Source organism: Antechinus flavipes, chromosome 3, assembly GCF_016432865.1.
Source record: "Antechinus flavipes isolate AdamAnt ecotype Samford, QLD, Australia chromosome 3, AdamAnt_v2, whole genome shotgun sequence".
Taxonomy (NCBI): Eukaryota; Metazoa; Chordata; class Mammalia; order Dasyuromorphia; family Dasyuridae; genus Antechinus; species Antechinus flavipes.
Genome location: NC_067400.1, coordinates 559,754,820 through 559,780,012, shown reverse-complemented (window position 1 = coordinate 559,780,012; position 25,193 = coordinate 559,754,820). Strand labels below are relative to the sequence as shown.

General features: G+C 39.2%; 1 protein-coding gene across 4 annotated transcripts in view; it reads right to left on the bottom strand.

Annotated features, from left to right (window-relative positions):
• C3H1orf94 (chromosome 3 C1orf94 homolog) overlaps positions 1–25,193 on the bottom strand; it is a 65,845-nt gene that overhangs the window by 40,567 nt on the left and 85 nt on the right. For 3 of the 4 annotated variants that reach the window (XM_051987631.1, XM_051987632.1, XM_051987634.1), the window contains exon 1: positions 24,627–25,184. In XM_051987631.1, the coding sequence (XP_051843591.1) occupies positions 24,627–24,940 (314 nt within the window). In that variant the 5' untranslated portion in view covers positions 24,941–25,184. Of the gene's footprint in view, positions 1–24,626; positions 25,185–25,193 lie in introns of those variants that run through there. The other variant, XM_051987633.1, reaches the window with a different exon arrangement.

The window sequence follows — 25,193 nt, the reverse complement described above, 5'->3', positions numbered from 1 at the left end:
AATAATAATAATAAAAAGCAATTATGAAGGGGAAATGAGTTGGTTCAGTGGGTAGAGCATTGACTCTGGAATAGGGAACACCTGAATACAAATTTGACCTTAGACACTTGCTGACTGTGTGACTAGGCAAGTCACTTAATCCCAATTGCTTCCAAAAACAAACAAAAAAACATAGTGCACAAAGACATAAGAGGCACTTGAAAGACTCAGTGCTGGATGCAAGCTTAAACAATAAACCTCTGATACATATCATTGAAGTAACCTTGGGTAACCTCCTTGGGTCTTAGCTTACTTACATGTAAAATTTTTAAGACTAGATGATTTTTGAGATCTATTCCAACTCTAAATCAAAGATCTGATGTCCCTGAGAAGGAAGCTGTGGAAAGATACTGTTTAACATGATAATCTAGGGCTTGAAATCATGGTCATAGAGCTGATGGACATTGAAAATTCAAATATTTCCATCTGCCTTCTATTTTCTCTTCATTACCAGGAGGATCTCAGGGACTGTCCTAGGAAAGAGCCTGTCAAGCACTCCATGAAATCTGTATGGAGTTTGGAATTGAACTTGAATCAGTTCACTCAATTCAATTCTGTTCAACAAATATTTATTAAGTGCTTCTTTCAAGGAGAGGGAACCTTGTTCTGGATTCCTCAAAATATTGGTTTGCCCAAGTTTCTACCACTATATAGTTAAATCTTTTTGAGAACTAGGACTGTTTTGGCTGTTAAAGAGAAGGCCACAGAATCTTGTAGGCTCAAAAGTAGTTTAGCACATTTCTTTAAAGAATATATAGTTATCCCTTCCACGTTGTAGGGATTAAGGGTACAGTGTCTCCACAATCTAGAAATTTTTTGGCCCTACCTTCATGATTATAGTATATAAACATAATATTTGTTGATATTATACAATACTATACATATATTTTATGCATTTGTGAGTTTCTAAACTTTTCTGTGTCATCTGCTGGCCTGCCCTCATCATTTGTGGCTTTTGCAAAAGGCTCCCAAAATTCCCATTTAATTTTTTAAATTAAGTGGTGGGGCAAGTCCTGATGTGGAAGGGATAGCTATACTCTCTAAAGCAGCACTCTTAAGAGGCTCCATTTTTAGACTTCGTGAGGAACTCACTACCTCCTGAGGCAAGTCATCCTATTTTGGGACATCTCTAATTAATTTTAAGGCAATTCATTCTCCTATAGACTTGGAATCTGCCTTCCTATAACTACCACCAATTCGTCCTAGTTCTGCCCTTCTGCATCTGCACTGAAAAAGGCTGGTCTTTCTTCCACATGACAGCCTTCAAATGCTTGGAGACAGCTATTGTCTCCCCTACCCCCATCTTTTTTTCCCTTCGAGGCAAATATTCCCAGTTCTTTACTCATATAAGATGGTTTTGAGTACCCTCACTATCCTGACTGTTTTCATTAGGAGGAATTATAGTTTATCATTGTCCTTTGCAATATGTGATATCCAAATGAATATACTATGTTGCAGACCAGTAAAATAAGAGATGTGAGCATGCAATCATGAGAGGGTTTGCAGGACACTGGCCAATCAGGTAGAAAGGTGATCTTTATTTAGAACAATATCATGTCAGGATGTCTGTCCAGAACTGGAAGGGCCTGAGAAGAATAAAGCCATAGATCTGGTTTGAGAAATTTAAAATGGAAGAGCAATAACTAGAATCAGGAATCTAGGCAAGAAGTTATTACAGTGGAACACAGGGCATGGGGGTGGGATGGACACTGGGTCAGTGTAGCTGATCAGAAACCAGAGACAAAAAGGCAAAGCAAAGATGTATGCTTTCAGGGGGATTCAGGACATAGTAAGTAGCCTAATTTTCACATCCAGAATTTCATGGCCTATAGTCCATCCTTACTAAACTGCTGTCTGTGTCACCTTCACCAGCTGACACCTGTACAATCTTCCACACTTACCAGGGATAGTTTCCAGAGAGTATTTTGGATATGATTTGAGGTAGGAATGCTCCCTCTCCACCTCTCCCAAACAGTTTGATCTGAACTGGAATCTTCTATTAACATAGTCTAAGATCACATTAGGGTCTTACTTTTGTTTTTGTTTTAGCAGCTACACCATCTCTTTGGTTTATGTTGGGCTTATAATCACTATTTCCTTCCTCTGCTCCAAGTAGTTTTTCACATGATTATCTATAAAGCCATGTTTCCCCTAGTTTTTATTTGCACAACTGATGGTTTTCCACCTAAATCCAGAGATTTACATTTACTTCTATTCAATTGCATCTTGTTAGTTTTTACCTATTTTTCAGTCAATCCAAATCATTTAGGAGCTTGATTCAACCTTCAAAAATATGAACTATCCATTTCAAGCCATATCTCCTGAGTTTGTATGGTTGGGTTTTGTTGCTGTTGATTTGTTTAACTTCTATGTTTAAGACTCATGAATATGTATATACACATATACACATATTGAACATGAACAGTAATACTAAACAAGAAAATATTGAAGAGAGTCTTGGAAGGAGCTTTAAGGTTCAAGTCCTGACTCTGACCTTTTAAAAGTTGAATGACCTTCCTAGACTTTGGTTGCTTCACCTTTAAAATGAAAGGATTGAACCAAATGCTATCTAGGGTATCTTCTAACTCTAATTCTATGCTCCTATGATCCTTATGCCAGCTCCACAAATCTCACTAATAGAGACTTCTCTTATGGTTGAAAAGGATACATTTATCCACTATTTCCAAGTATAATCATTCAATAATCCATGTAATCATATTATCAATAAACCCATTTTGCTTCTCTGTTGTTTACAAGTATATAAGCAATGCTTAGATAAAATTGAATTCTATGTAATTTCCCTGTTTTACTAGTACTTCCCCCCCAAATGAAAAGAATGAAGTTATTTTGCTATGGCCCACTGAGTCGATTCTTTTATAAATATTCATAATCCTCCTATTTAGGAATCCATTCTAGAATTTTTTTGGAGTTGAGTATCAAGATTATTTGTCCATTCTTTCCAGAATCCACCCTTCCTCTGCTTGTTCTAAATCATAACCACCTTGCCTATTCCAAGTCTTCTGCAACCTTTTCCATTATCCATGATTTTTTTTTTGAGTTAGCAAAAATTCAAAGGCTGTCAAAGAGAGAAATAATGAATCATTCAAAGAAGCTAAACCAAACTCCCTGTCTGCGAGAACAAGAGTGAATCAGAATTAGTGAGGTGGCTTCCTTGAGTCTCCTTTTTGTCTCCTCAGTAGCTTCACCCATTTCCAGAAAGGATAGCTGTCCAGTGTCAGCTATTTGCTCAGACATTGTGCATTATTCCTGGATCCATGACATAAAGGACAATGTAAAAATAAAAGATATTGACTAGTTGGCATCCCCCTCCAGAATAATGACTAAGATAGTATGCTGTTCATTTCCCAAACAGCAGTTCAATGTACTGTATAACATAGAAGAAAGATGAAAACTGCTATCCATCTGAAGCCAAAGCGAAAAAAAAAAGCAGACAGAAAATAGTTAGTGTTAGAAGAGGACATCAAAATAAATATTTCTATCCAGCAGAGGCATTTCAAGTCTGCTGCAAATATATTGTTAATATTCTCCTATTTCCATGGCTAAGTCTCACAGTTCCACTGAGACTGCAGTTGTACTGTGAGGTCAAAGGGGTTTTCATTTTTCTGTTTGAATATAAGGTAGAAATGATGATGATCGTGGTAGTAGTAGTAATAGAAGGAATAGTGATGATGCTGGTGATAATTATGGTGGTAGTGGTGATGAATACAGCGATGAAAATGGAGGAGGAGAAAGGGGAGAAGCCGGAACACAAACAAGGATGAACTATTGAGTCTTATGAGCTAGAAATGGGCACAAAATATTTAGGCTTGGAAGGGTCTTTTAAAAAACATTCTAGGTTATCTTCTTTCTTTTACAGAAGAGGAAACTGAGACCCTGAGAAAAGAAGTCACTTGACAATAATCATAAAAAAGATAAATGATGTAGATAGGACTCAAATCTTCTGACGCCAGTGTCCTTTGCATTGGACTGTGAGCGATATTTTGATTTCACAAAAGCTGTTTGCATTTCACAGAAATTTCACACAATCCTTGTATATATATATATATATATATATATATTTTTTTTTTTTCCATGTGACAGAATCTTAGGATTGGAAGAAACTTCCAATCCTTAGCTGAACAAGAATGACCTCTATATCACACCCAATAAGAGATCACTCAATCCCTACATTGAGACTTCCAGTCAGGGGGACTCACTACCTTCAAAGGAAAGTGCATTCCACTTAGAGGAGATTTTAATTATACAATTAGATTTTATTGAGATTTTATTCTTTGCAACTTTTGCAAAGAATTCTTCTAGTCTCATTGCTTCTAGTCTCAATCTCTGAAGTCAAAAAAGTAAATTCTAGTATCCTTCAAAATGATAGTTCTTCAAATAGTCAAAGACAATTATTATCTCCTCCCAAGTCTTTTCTTCTCCATGCTGAACATTCTGTTCCTTCAGTCTGTAACATATACATCATGATCCATCTCCAGGTCCTTCTCCAAAATGGTTACCTTCTTCTAGATAGTTCATTTTAGCGATGTTCTTCCTCATTAACATGTGTCACTCAGAATTAAAGTCATTATTCCAGATTCAAGATGTAGTCTGAACATGGTGAGCACAGTAGTACCACTACATCCCTAACCCTGGTCATTATACTTCTCAATACAACTTAAATTTGAGTCAGCTTTCTTAGTCAAATCACACTATGTATCATGTGACACTTGTATTCTACTAAGACTTACCAGATTCTGTTTTAGATCATAGATTTTAGTCTAACTACACATCTACCATATTATATTGATGAAGTTGATTTTTTAATCCTGTACAAAAATGTATATTTATTCCTATTCAATTTTATCCTATTATATTGAGTCTAATGTTCCAGTCTGTTGAGATTATTTAGAATCCTGATTCTACCACCTAGTGAATGAGCTGTTGGCCCCAGTTTTGTGTCATCTGCCATTTGGATAAGCAGGGCACCCCATACCTTTATTCAAGTCAAGGATAAGCATAAAACCATACAGGACCAAGCAGAAATTGCCTAGGTTCTCAAATAGAAACTGCCTCTCAAATTAATATTAAACTATCAGTGGCTAGTCTTTGGATACAGCCTTTTGTCCATTTCCAAATCTATCTACTTGTATTATGATGTAACTTTTATCTATCTCTAGTTTCTAAATAATAGCAGGAGAGGTTCTATTAGATACTTTTCTAAAATCTAGGCACATTTAGACCTGGGTATAAAGCAAAGATGTCAGTGACCGGTTAGAAGGATCTCACAGTTGCTTTCCCATATGTTTGAGTTTGTAGCTCTGTGACTCTGGATTTGAATGCTGAGTTTTTCTGAAGGAAACAGGACCCTTGAAAAAAACTGGTTCATGTGAAAGAAAGTTATGATCAGTTCAGTATTAAACATATTTTGCATTCTAGGCCTCAGTTTTTTAACTGTAAAATGGAAAAAAGAAAAAGTACAGCAAACGATATCAATAATCCCTTTTTAAGGTAAAGTCTATGAGCCTTTGAGCTTTATTCTTGGCAAGGGAATTTTAAGCAAGTACTCTTGGTGTGGCAATAATTCAAAGGATGGACATGATTATGGAGAGAGGAGTGACTGATCTTGTTGCTCTCTGGTTAGTGTGGGTGATGTTCAGGAAAATCTTTTCAGGCAGAGTTCTAAACAAGTCATTTGGCACTCTTAGCTCAGGAGAGGGCTCCAAGATGGTTATTTCTGATGGCAGCAGGGAGAAAATCCCATCTGGAACTGGTCTTTATGTTAACCTATTGCTCAGTTTCTGATGACTCACTTCATGAAGATAAATTGTCTTCTAAAGGAAGGAAGTGATATCACTGTGATGAGAAAAAGCATAACTTCTCCCAAATCTTTCTTCTAGAAGGGAGGGGGCAGACCTTTCATAGAATGCCACAGTGGAAAAGGTCGCTTTAAAATAGATGAACCCACTAAGACAATAGACTCTAGGGACCTGAGAAGTAATTTAGTCCAACCTCTCATTTTCCATATGAAAGAATTGAGGATCAGAGAAATTTGGTAAATGACTTTCCCAAATTGTCACAGAGAATAAGACAGAATTTGTTCTCCAGCCATCAGACTTTAAATTCAATGATTCTCAGCTCTATTCCCCTCTGTGGCTTTATGCCATGGTCCAGAGAGGGTAGAGAGGAAATACTGGGCAAGGGAAATGCATAGTAGAAGCAAGAAAGACCCAGGGGCCCAAATATGGCCCAGAGGCTGGAAGAGGCAACCAGTCAGGAATGCCCTGAGTTAAGGAAAGAGATGAAAAAAATGGTATGAAATAAGTACAGCAATAAATGGAGCTTCAGCTGGGAGTCAAAGTGATTCTTTTTGTTCAAATTATCTTTAAAACTTTTCATTTGAATCTGTTTAATAAGAAAAGGCTTACCCAGAGGAAGAAGTATTTTTTTAATGTGACTGGGGAGTTGAATTGGAAAGAACATTGTAACAAAGATATTAAAAAGGGGATTAAATCAAACCACTAGTGCACTACTCTATGAGCTCCCAGGAACCTAGGATGGAGACACTTAAACCCCATAATGTTCATGAAAAAAGAGCTGCCAAAAGTGGGCCATAAATCCTGGTTGAGCTCCCTTCTTGAAGCACTGGAAATACTGAACATCATCATCGTAAAAGAGTATTGGGTATGTGTTATTGAGATTAGCATCTTTCAAACAAGGGACATGTTCACATGGGCTACATGCTCAATAGCTGATCCTCCAATGGTGCTTCCTGGACTGCGGTGGGGAATAAGTTTGGGAAAGGGTGGCTAGGATTCATGCTGGGACTGGCTTCATCTTCTTCAAAGGAACTCAAACAGCAAACACTCAACAGCAGTTTTACCTGGTATCTCTAAAGCTAAGACAAGGAAGGGTCTTCCTTAATTCCCCCTTCTCCTCTATCCCCATACACTTCATTTGTCACTGAGCTCTGTCACCTTTTCCTTTGCAGTGTCATATAGGATGTTTAGCCCCATTTAGCTGATCATGGGCTCTTCTGATTTTACATCAAAATGATCACAATGGCCTCTTAATTACAGGACACACTAGTTGAAGAGCTCCGGGAGAAGACCAGCTGGATTCAAGCTCCAGATCCAACACCCTTGAGCTGTCTGACCGTAAGGATCAACTGACCTCTGTGAATGACAATTTCCCTATAATAAAATGTATATTAACTACCTTACCAGGTGGTTATGGGGAAGAAATAGAAGAACGATTCTTTGTAAAGTGTTATGTTACTGTCAGTTATTATCCTTATTTTTCTCCCTTACCATCATCTCATACATCTCACACACCATTGACAAACTGATTTTCCTAAAGTATTCTATTTCCTCATACTACTCTCTTACTCGAGAACACATGGTGACTCCCTAATGACCATACAATATAATTTAAACTTCCCTCAAGGCCAACCACAATCCAGCTCCAATCAACCATTTGCACAGTGGGAGGAAGACTGTGCATAACCTCTTGAACAGACCACTGGATGGGGAGCTTCCAGAAGGACATAAAAATATTGTCACCTGTATTAGAGGCTGCATATGTGGGCTAGTGGGAAATCAAAGAAGTAAAAGAATTGATGGATCACCTCTGAGTATACTGAATGCCACCAAGTCTCCAATGCCAGATGGGAAAGAAAAACAAATGAAATAATATTCATTCATATTTATATAGTGCTTTTAGGTGTGCAAAGCACTTTACATTTATTATCTTATTTGATCCTCACAAAAATCTTGTGAGGCAGGTCATATTATTATTTTCATTTTGCAAATGAAGTAATTCAGAGGTTAAGTGATTTGCCAATACACTTACAGATTTTAAGTGAGTGTCTAGGTTTCCTGACCCAAGTTTCCTGACTCCAATCTCAATTTGGACAAAAATATAAGATGGAATCATCAATATGGGAATTCAGTAAATCTGTAAGTCATGACAACAGATATAAATATGAATGAATGACTCTCCCACTTATACTATACTCTGATCAGATCCATTGCAGCTCAGTGCTACAAATATATTTTACTCATTTCCTGGAGGCAAAACATTATTTTGCAAACAAAACAGACCTCTTCTTACCTCTGTGTCTTTGTTTTGGCCATTTCCCTGACATTTCCTTCTCTACTAGCTTCTCCAAATCCTACTTATTCTTTGAGATCTGACTCTATGGACATCATCATACCACTCTCTTAATTAAGACCCATGGTGGCTCCTTAGTGACCATGCAATCTAATTGAAACTTCCTTGAAGGTCCACCACAATCCCAGTTCCATTCAACCATTTGTATGGTGGAAGACTGTGCATAATCTCTTGAACAGATCACTGAATGGGGAGCTTCCAGAAGAACATAAAATATAAAGTATTAGGGACTGCCTATGAAGGTTCCTAATACAGGATGGACTTTTCTGACTGATCTGGCTCACATCTGATCCCTTCTTGGACATCAGAATTTGCTTATTATATAACCATTTTCCTGCTACTTCATGCATGTTTAAGTCTTGTATCCTCAAACCAGGCTCCTGTTCCTTTTAGGCAAAGATCAAGTTTTAGAATGGTAGAATCATGGGATGCCAGCACCAAAAAGAACTTTAGAGATAAGCACTGAAAATGGGAAGGTCTTGAACACTGGTGTCCCCATAGTGTCAAACCCAGGGCTGAGTGCTTGGTAGGTGTCTATAAATGCTTATTGACTGATTATTTGAAGGAAAAGTTGTTTCCTGCATAAATGAGCTCTGGTCCTTCAAACTCACAGCATTGAGGATACATTCTGTTTCCAGCTCCATGTCACCCCCAGAGTTGATATAACACCTGCTACTAAGCAACTAAAACTTTACTCATATCACTCACTACTTGTTAGGGAAAAGAAAATATGAATCCATATCTGAGCAAAATAATATATGAATTTATCTATCCGATTTAAAGTGACCTCATGTTGTATCTTCTGATCTAATTGGTGATTCCTGCTTCCAGACTGCAGGGCCTGATGTTCCCTTCTCTTCTCTGCTTGTGTACAGCCCAATGAATCTGGACCAGTTCCTTGGGACTGGCTCCTCAGTAGCCATACATGAGTCCATGAATAGGGACCATCAAAAACAGATGGTGACAAGTGTTTTGCGTTTTCTTCTACAGCCACAGGTTCCTGAGCCTCCTTCCCCCAGGTGGCTCATGGTCTGAATGCTATAGAATACAGAATATAGAACATTAACCTTCCTTGGTCTTACCACAGGATGGAACTAAACAAGGAGGGGAGAGAAGTGCTAAGAGCTAGATTTATACTTCATGTACAGAAAAACAAACAAGCAATCGTTGATCATTAGAGCTGTTTCAAGAATAGTATGGGTTGCTGTAGAAGGTAGTGAATTCCCCTTGTATTCCTTGTATTTCAAAGGCTTATACTTATGTACAAGTATGAATTGGGCTAGATGGGCCCTGAGGTTCTGTTATTTTGTGGTTATGTCCATGATTTTTCTTGGGAATGTTGCAGAGGGAATTTTATATCAGATGGTGGTGATGAAAGGAGATGATGAAGCTCTGAGGAGTCTGCTGGCTCTGGGATTCTATTTGTTTAGATTTTTTGGCCTAGGTGAAAGAGGAGATTTATTTACCTCAATTTCCTTCTAGTCTTAATCACTGAATGGGTTGAAGATTTTAGCTTAAAAAGCCCAAGATCTCCCATTTCATCCAGGGCCATCTCCAGTCATCCTAATCTCTATCTGGTCACTGGACCCAGGTGGCTCTGAAAGGAAAGTGAGGCAGATAACCTTGCACAGCCCTCCCTCACTTAAATCTAATTCACCTGTGTGTCATGGTGTCGCCGCCCAGATGCCACGGACCTCTTCAAGAACAAAGGACAAACAAGGATATTGTGATTTTTTTTTGTATTAGGTCCTAGTTGATCTTACTTTTGAGCCTATCCTGTTGTTTATAGGGTGCTGGCCAATTCATTCATTCAACTAACACCTGATAAGTTAGTACCTTTGGGGAATTGTGCTGGAACCTCAGATTCACAGGAAAGTTTCCAGCTTAGGAGTGAAATGGGTGACACAACTTCAGGGGCCCCTGGCTCTGAGAATCCGCAATTCTGTAATGTGTGAAGGACACATATATACATCGTTCCAGGGATAAGCACCATGTCACAGGAAAAGAAATAGTGTCTTCATGTTTTCTGGGTAGGTGGTAGGGAGCAGATTATTTTGTCTGTCAGATGAGCAACTATGGTTGTAAGCAATATGTGGAAAATGATATGGGAGAGGAGACATACAGAAGTTGCAATGGGTCTACCCAATGGTGAAGAAGTCCTTTGAGAGAAGAAGAGAGCCAATAAATATTAAAGTGAAAATATACCCACTTTAGGCAAGGTCACCAGAAGTCAGACTTTCTATTTGGCTATGAATAGAATCACATGAAATTTTAAACCACTAAGCTAAAGAAGAGGTAGCAGACTGGGGGAGATGGTTGGGATGAAGAGGCAATCTGTGAAGGTAGATGGGCTAAGGAGGCGATGATAGACTGAGCAAGCAGATGAACTAGCACACGAGTAGGCTGAGAAAACAGGCTCAGTAGATAGTTGGCTGGGCAAACATTTGGACTGGCTAGAGTTATATTGAGGAAACAGGCTAAATGGTTAAGCTGGGTTGAGATGAAAGTTGCTATGTGCAAGCAGTTGAAAAGGGCTCACATTTGGGCTGAGGAATTAGTTGGACTAAGCAAGTAGTTAAACAGTTTTACTCAGGAGGCTGAGTACTGGCTGAGCCAGCTCAGCCCAGAGGATTCTGGAAAGAAGGTTTATTTTTTCCTAGACAGGTATTTGATGGGAGAAATCATAAATCAGGAAGGGCTGTTGTTCTCCTGCCTGAAGGTAGTGACTCTCTGACCTTCAACCTCAGACTGTGGAAAATAGATTCAATCAGCAAGCTTAAAGCTGGCCAACCCTGTAGCAATGAGATTATGTGCCTTCCTAAGATCTCTCCCACTTTTTGCATTACTCACAAGTTACATCTTCCTGTAAATCAGCAGTTCTCAAAATGGGATCCTGGGGATATCGGAGACCCTTTCAGGCAGTCATCAAGGTCAAAACCATTTTCATAATAATGGAAAAATGTTTTAATCTCCAATACAGTAAATATTGCCATAACTCAAATAAATAAAAGTTCTTTGAGGTCCTTAATGAGACAATTAGGGGTTAAAATTGATAGAATGCCAGGCCTGGAGTCAGGAAGACTCATCTCCTGAATTCAAATCTGGCCTCAGATATTTACTAGTAATATTCTTTAGACTTGAGACCAAAATTTGAGAATGATTCTTATAATTATAATTATAATATAATAATTCTTATTGCTTAAAATTGAAATAGGACTTCAGGCTGGTAAATTGAAAAGAGAGTAGACAGTGATGGATTTGAATTTAACCAAGATAGTAAAAGTTTTTCCTTGTTTTGTTAGGAAAGGAGGAAATTAGGAAGAAATACCTGAATATAGCGTGGACCTATGATCCCTAAGGGACTAAGGAGTTTGAAGTATCCCAGCCTGGAATGGAATTTTATTATTCTCAGGATAGTAAACATGACATCGCCTCCTGGATGCAGCACTCCCCAGAGTTCTGGTAGTGAGTGTCTTTATATATAAGGAGTAGGAGGGAGAGACAGACAAAATCAAGAATGAAACAACATTCTTGGCTAAAGAATTATGGAAAACTTCTCAGAAAGGGTGACATATGAGTGGAGCATGATTTTAACAGGCTGACCCTGAGGAAGATAGTTCAGTCAAATGAAACAACAAAAAACTGGAGCAAAAATCTGGGAGGGAGGATGCTGAGTAGCCCAATTTGGGTAGAATGTGGAGGATAGTTAAGGGAATAGTATGTGATAAAGCTGGGAAAAATGCATTGGGGTCAAATTTAAGAGGACTTTGAATGACAGGATAAGGAGTCTGAGCTTTCTTTAGTAGTCAATGGGGAAACACTAAAGTGCTTTGAAGAGGGGAATAACATTCTTGACACTTTTTAGGAGAATTAATAGGGTAGGGATGGGTTAGGGATAGATAGGTGATGGGGAGAGAATGGAGGGAAATCAGTTAGGATACTATCAAAACAGATAAAGTAGAGGATAATGAGAACCCATATGATGTACGGGTTTTTTAAATTCGGAGCTGGAAGAGACCCTAGAGATCGAGTGATATAAACTTCTCATTTCTCAGAAGTTGGTCCAGAGCAGCTGAGAAATTTACCCAGGTTATTTAAGTAGTAAATAGTTTAACCAGAATTTGAAACCAATACCTTCTCCATCTTTACCATATGTTAGGAGTGAAAAAAAAGGATGGGTGTGAGATATATTCTCCAGAAAGTTATCCCCTCTATCAGCCTATCCCCTCACTAATCTTCAGCCTTTCTCTGTCTATAGTCGGTTTCCCTACTACCTAGAAATATGTCTAGGCTTCTCCCAGCCTCAACAACTTTCATTGATTTGTTCATACCAATTATGTATCTATTTAAATATCTCCTCCAACTTTTGGCTAAACTACTTGAGAAGATCAATTGGTGCTTTGGCTTCCTTTTTTTTTTCCATTCTCTTCATTCAACTCTCTGTAGTTATATCATTCAATTGAAACTGGGCTTTCTCAAGTTATCAAATTTAAATTCTAATAGTTCCCCACTAATATTTCACCTTCTTGACCACTCTGAAGACTTTGATACTGTTCATCACCTTCATCACTTTGGTATTCTCTTCTTTCTGGGTCTTTAAACAATTCTCTCTCCTGGTTCTCTTCCTATCTATTTCTCAATTTCTATTGTGGATCTTCATCAAGGTTTTGTATGTCTATTAAACATGAATATCTCCCAGTACTGTCTGTCCCAGATCCTCTTCTCCCTCAACACTGTTTTACTCAGTTATCTCATTAGCTGCCATCAATTCAAAAATTTCTTTGAAGATTATTTTAGGATCTATTTGTCCAGCCCCAGCTTCCAGTCTCTCATTTCTAATTGCACATATCAAAAAGGACATATCAAACTCTATGTGCCCAAGGCAAAACTTATTCTTTCCCCTGAACCCTCTTCTATTCCTAAATTCCCTATTGCTGTTGAGGGCACCCTCAGGTTGAAAGCTAGGCATCCTCCTCAACTTGTTAATCTTTCTCACCTCTCATATGAAATCAATTGCCAAGGTCTGTTGATTTTAACCTTCACAAAATCTCTCACATATGCCCCCTTCTCCTTTCTGACCCTGGTACCATCCTGGTTCAGGCCTTCATCACTACAGAGGACTATTCCAATAGGTGCTGATTGGTCTTTCTGGCACAAGTCTCTCCCTATCCCAATGCATTCTGCTTTCAAGTTAATATTCCTAAAGCACATATTTGATAGTGTCACTTTTTAAAATGATAAAGACTGTGGATCCTTACTGCCTCCAGGATCAAATAGAAAATCCTCTGGCTATTAAAGCCCTCCATAAATCCTCCCTTTCTATGCTTTACTCCCATATGCTCTGTGATCTAAGGAACTGGCCCTCCTTGCTGTTCCTTAAAACATAACAAGCTCCTGATTCTAAATATTTTGACTGACCTGTCCCCTAGTTCTCATTTCTACCTCTTAGTTTCCTTTAAATCTCAGCTAAGTGCCTTCATTCTGCAAGAAGCCTTTTCCATTCCTCTTTAATCTTAGTGTCTTCCCTTTGAGATTATTCCCAATTTATCCTGCACATATCTTGTTTGTATCTAGTTGTTTGTGTGTTGTCTCTCCCCATTAAACTGTGAGCTCCCTGAGAATGAGGACCATTTCTTTTATCTTTTTGTATACAATTTCTGGCACATAGTAGACATTTAATAAATGACTGTGGACTAACCAAATATATGAAGGCAACTGAGTGGATGGGGTGTGGGGCTCATGGTTCAGCCAGAAATTACTGCAGCTTTAAGCCTGATTGTAGCATTAATAGAAAAAAAACAGAAAGAAAGGTCAAATTTAGGAGAAGATAATAAAGCTTAGATTTTGAGTTCTCTATCTTTGGAGCATCCAGGAAGAGATGTTGAGTAAACAACTGAAAATGCAGAACTGGAGCACTAGAAAGATATTAGGGATTGAAAGATGAGAGAGGGAGAGAAGAAAAATGGAAGAGAAAGAAACAGAGACAGAGACACAAATAGACACAGAGAGAGACAGAGAGAAATATATACAGAGAGAGAAGAGAGAGAGAGAAGAGAGAGAGAGAACCAGAGACAGATACACAAATAGTCACACATAGAGAGATAGAGAGAAAGATATATAGACAAACAAAAAGAGAGAAACAGAGAGAGAGAGAGAGAGAGAGAGAGAGAGAGAGAGAGAGAGAGAGAGAGAGAGAGAGAGAGAGAGAGAGAGAGAGAGAGAGAGAGAGAGAGAGAAATAGTCAATAAGAAGAAGCTGGATTGGGAGGAGAGGAAGACAGATGCTTGTCTCAGGTGCTTAGATTCTACATTTAGATTTGAAGTTTGGGAGAAGAATTCAAGTGAGTGATATACAAACCTGCTTTTCCATTCCTAATTAACCAAGTAAGATGGCATAAACCAATCTCTCACTGAGAACAGAGCCTTAAAATGATTCAGTGTCACATTATTGCAAGGAAAGTCTTTGGAATACTTGGAAGAGAAATATCAATTCTTTCCTCAGGGTCCCTCCTTCAAGATGAGCATTTCCCATGTGTTCAGGTAACCCTCCTGTACTTAGACTTAAAGCTAATCACTCTGGTTCTCCACTTCTATCCAATACTTCCCATCTTTTCTAAAACATGGTGCCCACAACAGAACATGGTCTGCATCACAGCATTCCTGTTGTTCTACTTCTCCTTCTAACCTTACTATTCCTCTTGGTGGAAGCACTTTTATCTCTTGATAAGCTTGACAAGAACCCTTCCTTCTTTCTTATCCCATATCATTTAACTTTCCAAGGATTTTGTGAAATTATTTTGTTGGGATTCTTTCCCTACATGTCTGGCTAATCTATTTCAGCCTTCCCTGATGGACTTATGACATCCTGCTTCTTGTGTGTGGGGCCTGGCATTCCAGCCAAGGGTCCATTCAACCTTTCTCATTCTACAATCTCTCCCTTATTGATCTCAACAGTTGTAAGCTAATCACCTCTGGATTTGATCTCTATGCAGACAACTTCCAAATTTACACATCCCAATTTCATCTCTTTCTCCTGAATCTAACACCTTCAGTTGCCTTTTGGACATAATTCAATATATCCAAAACAAAATTCATCTTTCCCCTTAACCCACTTCTCTTAACTTCCTAATTCTGTTGACTATATCACCATCCTTCCACTCAACCAATTGTAAATCTGAGTCACCTGCACCTCTTCACTTTCTCTCCTTACATAATCAATCAGTGGCAAACATCTTGTCTATTCTTCCTCTTCACAGTCTCCATCATTCAGAACCTCAGACATCTCCTCTGTTTTATTACAATAGCTCCCAAATTAGTCTCCCTATATCCATAATATTCCCTCTCCAGTTCATCCTTCAGGCAGCTGCTAAAGGACTATTCTTAAAGTACCAGTCTGATAATACCAGCTCTCTGCTGAAGAAGCCGCAGTGGCTCCCTATTGCCTTTAGGATCAAGTATAAACCCCTCTAGTCTAAATGACAGTTCAAATCTTTCTGGGTTGATTGTATAATACACTCCTTAGACCCAGTCAGATTAGAAACTGGTTTCCATACTGGTCCCATGAAAGCCTCTTTATTTCCCATTTCCCTGATTTAGGACATTCTACCACCCACGTACTCCCTGCCTGATTGATTCTCACTTTATTTCAAGTCTATTCCTTTGAGACCTTTCCTGACTTTCTCAGTTGTTATTGTCCCACCCCTCAAAATCCCTTTGTATGTGTTTCATATTTTGTAAACATGTTGTATTCCACTAGCAGAGAACAAGCTCACTGGGGTAATCACTGTCTCACTTCTTTATTTACATCTCCAGTAGCTAACAGTACCTGGAATATACTGAGAGCTTAAAAAATAATTTTTTTGATTCATTGATTCTTCAAATTTGAAATTTCCAAATTTCAAATTAATTGACTCCTCTCTTGAAAAGATTCTTTGTGCATTTTTTTTTTTTGCTTCCAGAACAAGAATAACTTGAGATCTTGAGGGGATCTCAGAGGTCATCTACTTATCCCATATTTTGCAGATGAGGCAGCTCATACCTAACAAGAAAAACTATTATCTGATCCCAGATCCTGACCCTGGGAAGTAGTTGTCAGGACTAACCCCTCAAGCTTTTGACTTTAAACCTTAGACAAGGTCCCTGTGTCTACCACTTTATTTCTATATTGGGTATTTCTACCTCTGCTTTCTCCCTCTCTAATTTATCCATCATACCATTTCTAGAATAAACTTCCTCACACACAGATCTGATTGTCTCCTGATCTGATGTGATTCTTCTTTTTAGTGTTATCCTACTTACTAATAAGTGAAAACTCCTTTGCTGACTTTCAAACCCCTCCATACTCTGTCCTTTTCCATCTGTTCAGCACTATTCCCTATCATACATCTCCAAATGCTCTAGCCAAATCCACTCCATGGCCACCTAACTCCTCCATGTCCCACCCTCCTCTCTCGATCTTTTAAAAAAATCTATATTCTTTATGCCTGGAATTCTTCTTGCTTCCTCTTTACTTGTTGAATTGCTACTCACCCTTTGAAACTCAATTTGAATGGCACCTCCACTAGGAAGCTTTTCATCATCTCTCTTATACCTCATCTAGGGTTTTGTTGGTATCTCTCTGAAACTTTTCCTGTATTGTGGTATAGTGTAGTTATCTCTGTTGGCAATCTCCTCCTTCCACATACATATATAACCACATTTTACTGTAGGCTTCATGAAGGCAGGGCCCACATCTTATCTACACTTTAAAACTCTCTCAGAACCAAGAACTCTGATCTGCACACAGTAACTAGTCAATGTTTGCTAAGTAAATGGAGAGAAGAATCATCAGCTGAGTGAGAGGGTTTAAGGAAAGACGGCGATATTTGGAGTAACTACTGGTTTCCTATTTTCTTTTCCCTAGGCTTCCCCTTCTGGCTGAGGTCACAGTCTTGATCTTGACTCTTGCTCCTTCCTGCTCAGTGACTTCTTCATTAACTAAATCTCAACCCAGCTCTAACAAGGATGGGAAACATTGATGGCCGGGGAAATCACTTTTCCTATGTGACTGGAAAAAGATCTTCATGTTCTCAGTATAAAGTAGACAAATCAGGATTTGGGGTAGAAAGAGAAGGGAAATTGATTTCTAATAGTCAGAACTCTTTGCAGTGGGCTAGATGTTTCAGATGGTGAGCTGATCATCAGAATCACTAGAAACGTTAAAGAAGGGTATGGATGACCACATTAAGGAAGCCACAAAGCAGCTCTTAGCATTGGAATAAGGACTTGTACCAGACATTGCTTCTATGATCTCTTTCAATTTTCAGATTCCATGCTTCATTTATTCATCCATTCATTCAACTAACATTTAGAATCTTTCATCTAGACTTCCTGGGCTAATAAGACTTCATTCAGTGTTATTTATAGAAAGATTGAAGAGTATATCAGCAGACCTTTTTGAGTAATAGGTTATATTTTGCTTCTAGATAGTAGATTTTGATTCTGAGGAGATTCCAGTGGTTATCTACTTATCCACATTTTGTAGATGAGGCAGTTCAGACACAAGCAAGAAAAATCAGTTGCTCAAGATTTTGACCCAGGAAATACTTGTCCAGACTCACATAAAAGTCTTTTTACCACAAATCCATATGTTGTCTTGAGATGCAAAGATACTCTCAAGAGGACATTTGGAAGGAAAAGATTCAAGGTCTTTAAATTCCAGTGAGTTGGAGGAAAATGTTTGGAGATGAGATTATTATGAAGGTAGCAACTTTGGGCCAGATGAGGGGAAAGGCATAGTATTGTTAAGTAAAACTGATGAGGCCACAAAGAATTTAACTGAATCAAATCTAATGATTAGCAATAACAAAAATAGGTCCTACGCAATGACTTTAAGAACTCAGTGTCCCCATGGTAAAATGAGAGAATTGATCTCTGTCTCTTAAGTCATCAATCTCTAACATTTTCTAGGCTTCAGGTGAGTATACATTTCTTGCTTTTACAGAGTCCGAAGTCCTCTATGTTACATTTCTCCAAGCACCATTCCTGGGTCCCAACATTCCAGGGAATTTTCTTGTATTTACAACATTGGTGGTAATTGGTAGAATGCAAACATCTTAATAATCCATATCTAACTGAAAGATCATTTATGTTGTAATTTTAAAATATGAAATACCTTTTGGAAAGGTTGCAGAACTTCCAATTTACCTTTCTAATTAGGTTTTGACAGAGGATAACAAATACTGATGTAAATAAAGTAGAAAGACCCATGCTTAGGTTTGGATAATGATAAAGCTCCCAGAGGCTGAAGGGTTAGTGGTGCTGATTAAGGATAAAGCAAGCAGTTGCCACAGTGACAAGATGGGGGAATTGTGACTGGGGGATGGGTACAGCTGAGACCTGGCAGCTCCCAGGAGCAATGAATATATAGCACCCACCATGGCTGATGGGGGGCTAACTGCTACTGAGGACCTATACTAATGGTGGAAAAAGGAAAGAGATTACCTCACAAGCAAGAGCTATGAAATGCAGTCATTCAAATCAGAATCACCCATTTCAGACTACTGGTATGCTCCCTCATCAGAGTGCCCTGCCAATATCATTTCACAATGAGATTTTTAACATAACATGTCTTCCTGTAAAGCGAAGAAACCCTACAGTAATGCTCTTGGACTGATGGCCCATTTGCAAAATGGTTTCGATGGGAATCAGCTGCCCCCTATGATGGCATTTCACCTAATGTGTTTTCACAGAGCCAATTAACAAAGTTAGGCAGGATAGAACTTGATTTTTTTAAGCTAGAGCACAAAATGTACTAAGGCAGAGCCATAATAACAGCCTGGCCAATCCTGGTCACATGAGCAAGATCAATGAACTTATTGATCTAGACGCCCTGCCTAAGAGAAATATTCCCAGGTGTGACACCAAGACAAAGCCTGTCCCTCAGTGGGAGATGGTAAAGCTGTCATTGAAACTGAGGAATATCAAGGTCAACCCATGTTCCTCGTGATATCCCAGGGAGCAGCAGTTTCATCTACAGAGATCTCAGGGCTCCCAAAGTTGGGGAGTGATCAGAGTTCATCACATATACACACCCATATTTGGAATAGCTCCCAGGATTTACTTAGACAGAAGCCACAGTTCACTCAGACAATGGGGGCAGCTTCCAGAGCTGAGATTCATGCGTGCAGGCTGGAAAGCTCCCAGGACCAGATAGCTCATGTAATAATTGGCCCAATAGACTGGGGTTCATTGAAGCACATGATCTGATTAGCTTATTGAATAAATAGCCTTCATTTTCTTAGTGCTTGCCCTTCTCATACATCATCTCCTTTGATTCTTGTAAGAACTCCGTGTCTTAGGCACTGCAAGCATTATCTCCATTATTATCTTGATTTTGTAAGTGAGGAAACTACAGGAAAAAGGTGAAATACCTTCCCTGGGATCACACAGTTAGACCACATTCAGAGCCTGGATACAAACACAGATGTCCTGATGCTCCATTTTGAGACTTCTTACAAAACTAGGACTCCTCAACACAGGTTCCCAGAATCCCGTTGGGCATTGCCAGAGGAATTAGTGTAAAAGTCACCAGAGTAACATTTCTATGATGTTATTAAAGTCTACAAAACACTTTCCTAATTGTAGAAGTTTTGTTTTGTTTCTGTATGCTTAGCAACAGACAAACACAGGGCTGGGGACCACAGAAAATACATCCTTGGTAGTAGAAGGAATTTTGATAGATGTGAAAGAATTTCCTGATTGGAGGGAGTCTTGTTCATAGAAAGCCCTTAAATGTTTGCTGAATTGAATCATGGAATCTCAGAAAAAGGACCTCAGTTGCCATAAGCATAGCTGACCTAGAATCTCCTATACAACATCCCTGAAGAGGAATCATCCAGTCTTTGTTTGAAAATGAGCCACCCTGAACATCTGACCTGCTGCCTCTTGAGGCAGCCCCACTCTTGGGCAGTGCTCATCGTTACATCAAAACCTAAATTTGCCCCTTTGCCACTTTTACTCATCATTCCTACTTCTTTTCTCTGGAACCAAGCAGGATATGTTGAGTCCCTTTTTCATATGTCAGCTCTTCAAGTACAAGAAGGTCATCTCTAATCTTTAATCCTTCAAGTGATGGTGGTACTCAAATTGATGCTTGAATCTCATAGCCTCTACTCTCCTCACTAAATGGTTACCCATTAGTGGAATTCTCCAGTTTATCAGTGTCCTTAAAATTTCTTACCCAGGCTTGAACATGTTACTCCAAGTGTGACCTAACTATGGAACACTGTGATAGGATTAACATCCCCTGACTGGACACTGCTTAATTCTGAGCTCAGTTGCTTAATACTATACTCAGTTGGCTCCTTAATACTGTCAGTTCCCATCATTTAAAAAAAAATACACCATACCTCCTCTTACTAAATTCCATTTTGCTCTAATATGTCAATAGCTCAGAGAGTGAGAGAGTCATTTATAAAGATTAGAAAACTCTCAGACATAGCTTAAGAATTGTCCTGATAACGAGTTGAATAACACATGTATGTTGAACAAATGAATGAGGAAATGAATGAGACTTATGCTCACAGAGCAGAGAGTACCCAAGCCTGGGCTTATACACATAGTCCAACAATTCCCTGACCTGGGATAATGCTTAAAGGCTGGACAGCTCCCAGAAGGCATTTCCTTGAAGAAGCACCTGATCAGTTGCTTGACTTGGAAGTTGGATGTTCATTGATTGAATGATTGAATGAATGTCATGCACATAGGTCACACAACTTACTCTCAGATCATAGATCATGCACACAGCTGGGATAGCTTAAAGACTGGAATTTATTGAAACATATCAATTGATTATCTAGATTTGCAGCTGGATAATACGTATCACTGAATGTATATGAATGCATGCATGAATGAAACTTGTATACATGTCAAAAATCTTCAACCGATGATCACAACCAAAAATTAAATAGATCACAGATTAGGACTCATACACAACCGCCAGACCTGCTCCTACACCTGAAGAATGAGTAAATGAATGAATGAGACTCATGCTTACAGGCTAGATGTTTTCCAGACATATATTCAGCTTTATCTGCTCCTACATCTGGAGTTAGATAACATTTGTCGAAAGAAAGAATGAATAAATAAATGAATGAGTGAAATTCCCAGGCTCAATATGATTATATAGGCCAGGCATCTTCCACATATATGGCTCATATATAAGCTATGTAGCTTCCAGAGTAGGATTCCTCAAAACTAAGGAACTCATTAGCTTCTGTACCTGGAGCTAGGGAATAAATTTTTTATAGAATAAATGAATGGATAGGTGTTTAGATGAATGAATGAATGTTATATGTTTTGGGGCCAGATAAGTTTCCTGATTGAACTTCATGGACAGGGGTGAGACACCCAGATCCAAGGCTCATTCACACAAGCCAACATGTTTCCATAGCTGGGATTCATAAACAGAAACAATTCAGCTCCCATTTAGAGGCCAGATAACTTGAGCAATTGGCTGATTTGTCATAGTTTCAAATAAGCTTCAAAAGATGGTGCTTCTACTTCATAAGTAGATTCCTAAATATATATAGTGATATACTTGATTGTTACTTGAACAGTTATAATGACATTATATCAGACATATCTGGGCAATTAAAAGTATACTTGTACTTTATAAAAATTTTTATTTAACATTTCTAAAATCTATCATCTCTTATCATTCTCACCACAATCCAGAAGATAAACAGGACCACTGTTCATCACTCAGTTTAAAGAAGGGGAAACAAAGAGTTAAATCAGTTTGCTCCACGGTAAATCCACTCAAACCAAAGTGAAATGTCAGATCTCCTGAAACTCATACATTTGCACTCCAGCCTAGTTTCAGGGTTCACATACAAAGAGGAGGATAGGAGAGTAGAAAGGCCTAAAAGAAGCCAAGGATATTTGGGGAAACCAAATCCCATGTTAAAATTACCCATAAAGTTGTGAACTGATCCAACTATTCTGGTGAGTAAAATGAAATTATATCCAAAATGCGCATACTCTTTGATCCAGCAGTGTCATTACAAGGGCTGTATCCCAAAGAGATCATAAAAAAGGGAAAAGGAGCCATATGTGCAAAAATACTTATAGCAGCCCTTTTGTAGTGGCAAAGAACTGGAAACTAAGTGGAAACCCATTGGTTGGAGAATGGCTGAATAAGTTATGGTATATGAATGTTATGGAATATTATTGTTCTATAAGAAATGACCAGCAGCATGATTTCAGAAAGGCCTGGAGAGACTTATATGAACTGATGCTAAGTGAAGTGAGTAGAACCAAAAGAACATTGTGCACAGTAATAAAAAGATTATGCAATCCTCAATTCTGATGGATGTATCTCTTTTCAACAGTGAGGTGATTCAGGCCAGTTCCAATAGACTTGTGATGGAGAGAGCCATCTGCATCCAGAAAGAGAACTATAGGAAGTGAATGTGGATTACAACATAATATTTTCACTTTTTATGTTGTTCACTTGTTTTTTGTTTTCTTTCTTATTTTTTTCCTTTTTGGTATGATTTTTTTTTGTGCAGTATGATAATTATGAAAATATGTATAGAAGAATTGCACATATTTAACACATATAGGATAATTTGCTGTCTAAGGGAGGGGGCAGGGGAAGGGAGGGAAGAAATTTGGAACACAAGGTTTTGCAAGGATAAATGTTGAAAACTATCTTTGCATATATTTTGAAAATAAAAAGCTTTTTTTTAAAGGACAATTAAATGAAAAAAAAAAAACTACTCATGACCAATCCACCAAGTGGATAAGTCAAACTTAGATTTGAAGAATTGTCTGCAGATTCATTACTGCTTGTTACAACTGCCTAATTTGAAGTGGGAAGACTTAGTTATCCAGAAGCAATGTAGTTCAATGGAAGAAAAAAAAAGCCCTGATGTGAGAGAGCTAGAGTTTGGATTTAGGCTATGCTGCACACTTGTGTGGTCTTAGGCAAATCACCTGCCCTCTCTGTTTCTATCTCTGTAAAATGAAGGACCCGGATATTCTGCCAAGGATCAGCTCAGTATTCAGGCAGATTTGCCTGCAGCTCTGTACTATTCAGCTGTACCAAGCTTGGGATATTTGTTTCTCTTAATGCAGCTGAAGCAGACAGAACAAAGTGCCTTTAACTTCCTTTTTCTCTGACAAAGACTGCAGAACAGGAGAGATGGGAAAGGAAGCAGCCGAGCTGTTTGCATCTTCAAGCACTGATGTGCTTAGGACTTTCTATTCTCTGGGATCCAAAGGTAAGCTTTGCAACAGCCTATAAACAGCTGCTAACAGCTGGCCATTGCCTGGGTGCTGCTTAGATTAGCAAGCAAAGATTCTACCAACTCCCCAATGCTATTCTCCACTGTGCAGAACCATACACTGGGGCCTACAACACTTAATTATCACTTAGCCTCTAATTAGCACTTAATTATTAACACTTAATCCATCTGTAAAATGGGGACAGCACTATCTGCCTGGCAGGGATGCTGTGAGGAGTAATTAATTCAAGTTTGCAACACCCTTTGAAGATAGGAAACTTAGGAAGGACTAAATAAGGGAATGAATCATTGCCTTTCACTTCCTCTCCTGTCTCTCCTCCCTATTCCCCAGCTCTTGTTCCCCTGCTTCCCCCTACCCCCTACCTTTGCCCCAGTATAGACACTCGACACTCCCAGATACAGGGTTTCCCAGCAGGAAATAGGCATATTTACAACCATCTTCTAGAATGTGTTAATTTTCTATTATGGTCTTTGACTATGTCAGGGCTTTCCCAGTAAATATTTTGATGTGTGCTTTTGGAGAGGTTTCTGTAGCGGCTGAATGGGACAGCTGCTTCCCAAGCTGGGGGATTCCAGATGTGGCTCCACACCAAGATCATCAGTTTATGTAATGAAAAGGAAAGTGAGTATCTCTGAAAAACATCTCCCAAGAAATCCCCATCTCAAAACTATCTCTGAGGAGAATCCTGGGAACCCTGGAGGCAGATAGATCTCTGGGGCTGGCAGATCATTCTAGCTCTAATTAATGCAACTTTCTTGCCTCTCATATTCAAGGTTTTGAGTGGAGAAATGATATCAGCAGGCAAGGGAGAAAAATTGCCCCTTCATCCCGGGATAGTCCCAGAAGGTGTCCCAATCATCATAGGGTACAACTGTTCCCAAGGCTTTATTCCTTGCAGCCCCTGAGGCTTGGGAGCCCGATATGCTGATTTGTTGGTATTGGAAAACCTAGAGGGAAATGTGAGATATGAAGTAGGGAGAATACAAGGTCAGCCACCATAGAGTGGCTGTGGTTAAGGAGCCAAGGGATATATTCTCCACAAACAACTGCCTCCCAGGGAATAAGACTTTTTTGATGCTCAGAGTCCCCCAGCCCAAGTTTCTATCATGGCAGGGGAAAAACACTCACTCATCCTGGAAAGTGCTGTCCTGGTCTCTGAGGGCACCAGGTGGGGCAGAAGTGGGCTGTGTTGGTATCATTGCCCCTGTCCTAGGCTGGAAAGCTTCTGGAAGGCCCTGGGCCCTCTTCCATATTTCATGGCAGGTCTTGTCCAGGCTGTCTTGAGGTGTGTCCTGGTGGATCCAGATATGCCTGGGGAACGGGCCCAGGGGTGAGGGGCGCTTGGTGGCCACCGTGGGAGAAGGGAGCCCGTTCCCACTGGCCATCATCCTCCTCTCTTTGCAGAAGGGCCCTTGCCTGCCCAGGGCTCGAAGACAGACCATCCACAACCCCTCATTCACCAGAAATCGAGTTGGGGATACAGGAGTATAGGGGGTCAGATTTTCCTCTCCTCCAAGGACAATTGTTTTACAAGGCTATGAATGTTTGTGTGTGAAGTGTGTGTGTGTCTGTTTGTATGGGTGTATGAGTGTGTGTGTGTGTGTTCTGGGGGAGGGGTTGTTTAGATTTTTTTTATTTGCTTTCCTTTTCTTTTGCCCCCCTCCCCCCTCCCCCAGAAGAAAATATTTTAAAATA